At 35.3% G+C, this 7,927-nt stretch overlaps 1 protein-coding gene across 1 annotated transcript; it reads left to right on the top strand.

Moving 5' to 3' along the window:
* Nucleotides 1-6,640: 6,640 nt before the first annotated feature.
* Nucleotides 6,641-7,603, top strand: LOC100946594 (olfactory receptor 8K3-like). The gene has a single exon (XM_003802461.1). It carries the CDS (start codon nucleotides 6,641-6,643, stop codon nucleotides 7,601-7,603), a length of 963 nt encoding a protein of 320 aa, XP_003802509.1.
* Nucleotides 7,604-7,927: the final 324 nt, after the last annotated feature.

Here is a 7,927-nt window from a genome sequence, read left to right as displayed (position 1 = left end):
AAAATAATTTAATTAGTTATCTTTAAAAATGTATATGGCACACCTAAGATTGTCTCATGGTGCACCTTAGATAGTCGAATATGTCAAATGTCTTCATTTCCTTTTCTGATAAACTCATGTTTATTCTTACTTCCAACTGTCTTCTTCCATCAGAAAAATAAAAACCTACACTGTCTTCAGAACACTTTTATTTACCTCTAGAGATAGAAATTAAATATTTTCTACTTTTTCTTAGTTTCTAGAAAGTGTTGGTTTTTAATTCTCAGGAAGAGTTCTGAATAAATCAGATTTTGATAAAATCTGATTCAAACATGCAATAGGCCAGTCATGAAGTATTTAGTTCTTGGTGTTTAGTAGCTAAAACGTTTCGTACAAAATAACCTACCTGCTCTTCACATTTTAGGTTTTGGCTCCTAAAATATCCTACAAATTATCTGAAGTTGTCTCTTATCTATGAACAGCACATGCAGGTTTAAGTATGCTATGACTATGGCTAATTTGTTTTTCTATTTAAAAATATTTTATTTATGTTCGGTCAAATAACTAGTTAACAAGAAGAGTAAACTTATTAAACACGGTCTAATTATAAAGAACTGAACGGAGGACAATGAAAGTAAGAATCAGGTTAGGTTATACAGTGTGTACAGTTGAGCTGCAACTAGACCAAAGTGAATGAATTGAATAGCACACATCTCAAAATAGCATTCTAAGCTGCATCTTGGTTTCCACCCCTTAACAGGTCACGCATTTACCATTAGTCTGTGCATGCATCTTTGCGTCATCACCCCTAGAAGTCAGATCTGATGGAAAATGGCATGCAATATGCTAGACTCCTGCAGCTTGAGTTCATGAAATGTAAAATATTGTAGATATCCATAATGTTTTCTTTTCTTTTCTTTATTTTGGTTGCCTTTTTTAAACTGCAAAGAGCAAATAACTAAGAAAGGATATTAGCAAAGAAGTTGGCACAATTTTTCCTCTGGCAAGGATACTGTTAATAACTGCACAATAGCACCACCAAATTGTAGTTTTTGAACCCTTCATCTAGTTTATTTTCTCCTAAATTCAAAGAAGTTAACATACGTTATTCATAGTACACTTATCCTTCTTTAACAGTACTCCTTCATCTGTGTCTTACAGTCAGCCTGTAAGACTGTTGACTATGGCCAGTTTGGTTTATTTATATGCCCTTAATCAAGTGTTTATGTGATGAATTCTACAGGAAAGGTCTCAAGGGGAATGTGCCCCAATTATCTTCTGGTTAAAAATAGCAATGTGATGATTTACTTAATAATAAAAAGTAAATGGTCCTGGGAAATACTATACTACATGCTGCTATCTACTGAGTGAATAGAATTCTTAGGTCTCTGTTTTTAAATGCTTCAGACTTGCATTTATCTTATGATTACTGAGGTTGAACATGATTTCATACACCTGTGGGTCATTTTCTTGTGTGTGTGTGTGTCTTTTTTGAAGAAAAACTTATTCAAGTCATTTGCCAATTTTTAAATCACATGGTGATGATGATTTTTGCTAGTTTCTAGTTTAGGAGTTTCTCAGCCATTGTTGTTATTAATCTCCTATTAAATGTATAGTTTGGAAATATTTTCTGTAAAAATTAGTTCTTCATTTTCTATGGAACCATAAAAAAGACCAAATCATATAGCTAAGGCAATTTTGAATAATAAAAACAAAGCCAGAGGCATCACTCTAATCAGACTTTAGATTATATTACAAGTCCACAGTGATCAAAACAACACGGTATTGGCACAAAAACAGAGCATAGACATATGTAACAGAATAGAAAACCAAGAGATGAAACCAGTCTCTTATAGCCATCTCATCTTTGATAAACCAAACAAAAGAATGCAGTGTGGAAAAGAATCCCTATTCAATAAATGACACTGGGAATACTGCATAGCCACATGTAAAAGACTGAAACTGAAAATGCGAGTTTCACAACTTCTAGAAATTGACTCAAGATGGATAAAAGATTTAAATCTAAGATATTAAATGATTAAAATCCTAGAAGAAAGGATAGGAAAACCTCTTTAGGATGTTGGCCTATGGAAAGATTTTATGAAGAAGACTTCAGTGGCAATCGCAACAACAAAAATTAACAAATGGAACGTAATTAAACTGAAAATCTTCTGCACAGCTAAGGACACAACAATTAAAGCAAATGGACAACCTTCAGAATGGGAAAAGATATTTGCATGTTATGAATGTGACAAAGGTTTTACAACTAGGATCTCTAGAGAACTGAAATTCACCAATGAAAAAAGAGCAAACAATCCCATCTGTCACTGGGCAAGAGACATATACAGAACCTACTCTGGGGAAGACAGACAAATGCCTAACATATGATAAAATTCTTATTGTCCTTAATCATCAGAGAAATGCAAATCAAAACCACCCTCAGATAGCATCTAACCACAGTAAGATTAGCCAACATCACAAATTTCCAAATTTGCAGATGCTGGAGCAAATTTGGAGAGAGTGGATCACTTTTACACTGTTGGAAACAAACTAATGCAGCTTCTTTGGAAAGAAGTATGCAGAATACTCGAAGAACTCAAATTAGACCTCCCTTTTGACCCCTCAATTCCACTACTAGGCATCTACTCAGAAGAAAAACTTTTTATCATAAAAACATTTGCACTAGATTGTTTATTGCAGTTCAATTTACAATTGCCAAGATGTAGAAATAACCTAAATGCACATAAACTCAGGAATGGATTAACAAACTGTGGTATGTGTATACCTTGGAATACTAATCAGCCAGAAAAAAGATGGAGACTTTACATCTTGTATTTTAACCTGGATGGAGTTCAGACGCATTCTTCTTAGTAAAGTTTCACATGAATGGAATAGCAAATATCCAAGGTACTCAATATGAAGCCAGTAGATGATTTAATTCATGCCCACATAGGAGAAAAATTCAATTCAATTCAAGTTGGGGGAGGGGAGCAAGAAAAAGGGTCAAAGGAAGGGAAATTGGTGTGCATCCAATAAATGGAAATCTAAAGCACCACAAGATAGGGGGAAGTTAAACAATGCAATGGGCAGTGTTGGAGGACCTCTCCAGGGTGTCCTCAGCCATAAAGCCATAAAAAGCCTCTATTAGACAAGGAGTATAAAGAGCCACAAGGCACACTAAAATCCATGGTACAATGTTTTGATTCTAGATCTCTGAGTGACAAGAGAAAAAAGTTGTGGGAAGTTAGCTAACATAACTTTGCTTGTATAGGAGTATGAAGGTACTCTGTAAATTAGCAGATATCCCATTGGCTTTGTTTGAAGGTTTTAGATGCTTTATGCATAATTAGAAAAATTGCGTCCCTTGTCCCTAGAGAAAGTCTCAAAGAAAGGGGGAAACGCATAAATTATTCTGACAGTGTTATTTTAGGAACACAGGGGAGCACAGAGAGATTCCTCATTAGAGGTGAGTAGACTGCACCTGTTTAAAGGTGTACAAGTGTTTTTCTTACATGGAAACCTTATATAACACTTAAGGTGGGGCTTTTACTGCACTGTCACAAGCATAGCGTTCATTGTACCCAAAAGGTAAGTTTTACTCCTTGCCCCTCATACACACCTTCCTTCTTAGTTTCCAATATCCCTTACGTCTCTTTTGTACCATATGTTTTTGTTGATTAGCATACATGTGGTGGAGAACCATCTTCGGTCCAAGTTGCAGCAAAAAGACATTATTACACTCCTCTTTGTGATTGAGTAATTCCCCACTGTGTATGTATGTGTGTGTGTGTGTGTGTGTGCACATGTGCATACACATACATGCACCCCCCCCATGTCTACCCATACACCAAATCTTGATCCACTCAAATTGCGTTTTTAGGTCAATTCCACATCATTATAATGGCAGATCTGCTATAATATCAAATTTCAATCAATTTAATAAAATGATTTCTTTTTCTTTGAGTGGATAAGCAGTAGTGAGACTGCTGGATGGAATGGTAAGACCACATTTATTTATCTGAAGAATTTGCATACTGTTCTATGTCCAGTTTGTAGTAATTTGAGGTCCGGCCAATGGCGTATATATATTCCTTTCTTTCCACATCCATGCCAGTGTTTACTGTTTTTTTACTTTTTTGATCTTTAAATAATTACCATTCCGACAGGGGGAAAGTGGTATCATTGTGATTTTAATTTGCATTTTCCTGACTATTGGGAATGTTATAACAGCCTGGTAAGAACTAAGGCCCGCAGAGCTTCAGTCGGGAACAAAATCTCCTCTGTTATACAAGTTTCTTCACAGTCTGTGTTGCTACTTCACAGATGATATCTGCATATGTTATGCACTAATTAACATAATTTGATAATTATTGTTTCATGTATTTTTATTTAATTGCGTAGACAAAAGAAAAATAGAGTTACAAACGAAAAGAAAAAAAAAACATGAACACTAGTTTTTCTATCACCTATATGTTCACCTGTTCAGTTGGGTTTCTTGTAGTTTTCTTTTTTTTATCAGAGGTCTCATTATTTTCTACTATCCTTTTATTTCACCCTAAATAATTTTTTGATATTTATTGTAGTGCATGTACACTAGTGATGAACTGCTTCAACTTTATGTCATAATTACCCTTCATGTTTGAAGAATACTGCAGATATGCAGTTCATGATGGACTTTTTTTATCCTTAACTCTTTAAATACGTATGTCATTGTACTACCTTCTTAATCCATGGTTTCTTATTAGTGATCAGGTATTAATTTTATAAACATTTCTTTCATGTGATGCTACTTGTTTCTTGCTACTTTCAAGATTCTCTCTGGTTTTGCCCTTCAGCAGTTAAATTGTCTCAAGTTTGTCACTGTGGATCCCTTTGAGTCTATCCTACTTGAAGGCCATTGAGATGTTTTGGATCTATGAATTCATATCTTTCATAAAATTTATGAGTTTTTGGAAGCATTTCCCAAGTGTTCCTTCTGATTCTGTCTGTCTTCTCCTTTGGAATGCTTATTATTCTAATTTTGGCAAGTCAGTTAAAGTCCTAACCTAGTCACTCCAGTTTCTGGGCTTGTCCAGGGATAGTTTATACCATTTTTCTTCCTTGTGAATGGGCCATATTTTCCTTTTCCTTGCATGCATCATATTTTTTTAATTGGTCTTTTTAAATATTTTAATGAGATTTCACCAGAAAATCACATTTCATTTCTCCATAGGATTCTGTTATTGTGGACTGTAGTTTTTGTTTTTCCAAATTGTTTTTAGGGATTCTTTTTTCTAAATTATTGTTTTAAAAGATAAGTCTTTGTTGTGTATGGTCACTGATTGCATCTGGTCATTTGTCTGCTAGTGGCTTAAATTCCTGGAGTTAAAAAAAAATGCAAACCAAAAAAAACTTTCCATATATATATGTATATATTTTTTTAATATTGATTCTGTCTTGAGAAACCCCTAGACTATTAGTGCCAGGCTACTTTAAACTTTTCCTTAGTCTCCCCTATCTGTGTGTGTGGAGATGAAAGTTCAGCCAGAGTTGAAAGCTTAGGGTGTAGCAGACACTTTCTGAGCCCTCATATCGTCCTCAGCATATTTTTAGCTCTCATTATTTCCAAGAACATGTAGAATCTTTACAAAGCCTTTATTCCCCATTTATCTCATTCCTTAGCTTCTTCTTTCCAAAGCTTTTCCAATGCCTGTTTGCCTCTGACCTTATGCAGTAGCATTTAGGAGATTTACTTTGAAATGCTTTCAACAAAATCCACTCAGGAGGCTTCTCCAATTCTAGCCCTTGAGTTGATCCTTTGAGGAACCAGATAGGTAAAAACACACAGCTGCCTTTCCATGAGGTCTGTATTGTCCCCTCTGTCACCTGGCAGGCACATGATGAGGAATGTCACCTCTTGAGGCTGGGCAGGGCTGGGAATGAGACTGGTATGCAGATGGGTTTAAATACCGCAATACTCTCTTACTAAAATCTATTAACTTCTTTCTTAATTGTTTAACTTGTCAGTTTTGTTTAGGTTCTAGGATGTTTAAAAAGTATATGCTGATGGTTTTTGTCATTTTAATTTTTGCTTCAGTATAGGTACATGGGTTGTGAGTTACCTACTCTACCAAAAAGTGGTATTTATCAATAAATTGTGTAAATTATATCCATGTATTATCATATTGTGAATTCAATTGTATGCATGTATCACAAAGAATGGTGTCTATAATTGATGAAACATGAAATCAAAATATTTAACAAATTATTATAACAAACAGATTCTACTGATTTTCCAGGTAATCAATAATGAACATACTCTAGAGATAGAATATTTTTGGTGTAAGCCATGTGGATTAAAACAAAACAAAATTTAACATCTCTGTATCTCTTTTATTCTTTCTATCTTGTTTCTTCTTTTCTTTTTTTTTTCTTCCCATAAGAATCAGTGTTCTATGCATCCACTGGGGAGTTTTTTAGTAGATTTCATGATATATGTATTAATAGTATTAATGATACTAATATCAAGTGTTTTATCTCCTAAAATATTCTAATACTCCTACGTATTTACTCCTACGTAATACAAACATATACATACATAGTACTCTTTTTAGTCATATCTCGTAGAAGTTAATGACTATTCTTATATTTATCCCCAGCCTGGGTTTCCTGAGTGAACGGAATGGATGGAGACAACCTAACGGCACTGGATGAATTCATCCTAGTGGGCCTCACAGACCGCCCCCAGCTGCAGGCTCCCCTGTTTGGCTTCTTCCTTATTGTGTACATGGTGTCCTTTGTGGGTAACTTGGGCTTGATCATCCTCACCAAGGTAGATTCTAGGCTGCAAACACCCATGTACTTTTTCCTAAGGCATCTAGCCTTCACTGATCTTGGCTATTCAACAGCAGTGGGGCCCAAAATGCTTATAAATATTGGGAAAAATCAACATACGATCTCCTATAATTGGTGTGCTACCCAACTCACTTTCTTCAGTATATTCATCACTAGTGAAGTATTTATTCTGTCTGCAATGGCCTATGACCGCTATGTGGCCATCTGTAACCCTTTGCTCTACACGGTCATCATGTCACAGCGGTTATGTGACATGCTGGTGGCCGTCCCTTATCTCTACAGTGTCTTTTTGTCTTTGCTGACTATCATAAAGATTTTTACTTCATTGTTTTGTGGCCATAACGTCATCAGGCATTTCTACTGTGACAGTCTGCCCTTGATATCTTTGCTGTGCTCCAACACACTTGAAATTAAACTGGTAATTCTGATCTTCTCAGCTTTTAATTTGTTTTCATCTCTTCTGATAGTCCTTGTATCCTACATTCTAATCCTTGTTACTATACTCAGGATGAATTCTGCACAAGGCAGGGCCAAGGCCTTCTCCACCTGTGGGTCCCACCTGACAGTGATAGCTGTGTTCTACGGGACTCTATTCTTTATGTATATACAGCCCAAATCCAGTCATTCCTTTGATACTGATAAAATGGCCTCTTTATTTTACACATTGGTAATACCCATGCTGAATCCCATGATCTATAGTTTGAGGAACAAAGATGTAAAAAATGCCTTATACAGAAACTGGAAAATGTGTGCAAATATTCTAATTAAAAGTAATTGTATGAAATGGTAACAATAAATTATGCAACTGCCAATATGTACTATGTATGCTATGGGACGGATAAAAATAATGTACTCAATACTACTATGAAACCAACATATAGTCACCCACACTTTCATATGAAAGATAAAACACAACTATAGTCCAGGATGAAGTAGGAAAGAGGCGGGGGAAAGGAGAAGAGAGGTTGGGCATAGGGAGGATAATCAGTGGTAATTCTCCTATGGTGTATATTGCAAGGGTACACGTCAAATCTATTAAGAGTAGAGTATTAATGTCTTAACACAATAATTAAGTGAGATGAAAGCCATGTTAACCAGTTTGATGTAAGCATTT

Source organism: Otolemur garnettii, unplaced genomic scaffold (assembly GCF_000181295.1).
Source record: "Otolemur garnettii isolate 467f Iridium unplaced genomic scaffold, OtoGar3 scaffold00247, whole genome shotgun sequence".
Lineage (NCBI taxonomy): Eukaryota > Metazoa > Chordata > Mammalia > Primates > Galagidae > Otolemur > Otolemur garnettii.
Note: the sequence above shows the minus strand (reverse complement) of the source record. Positions and strands in the feature narration are given on the sequence as shown.

Excerpts from the sequence above, each read along its gene's own strand:
- LOC100946594 (XM_003802461.1), top strand. The coding sequence starts at position 6,641 with ATGGATGGAGACAACCTAACGGCACTGGATGAATTCATCCTAGTGGGC.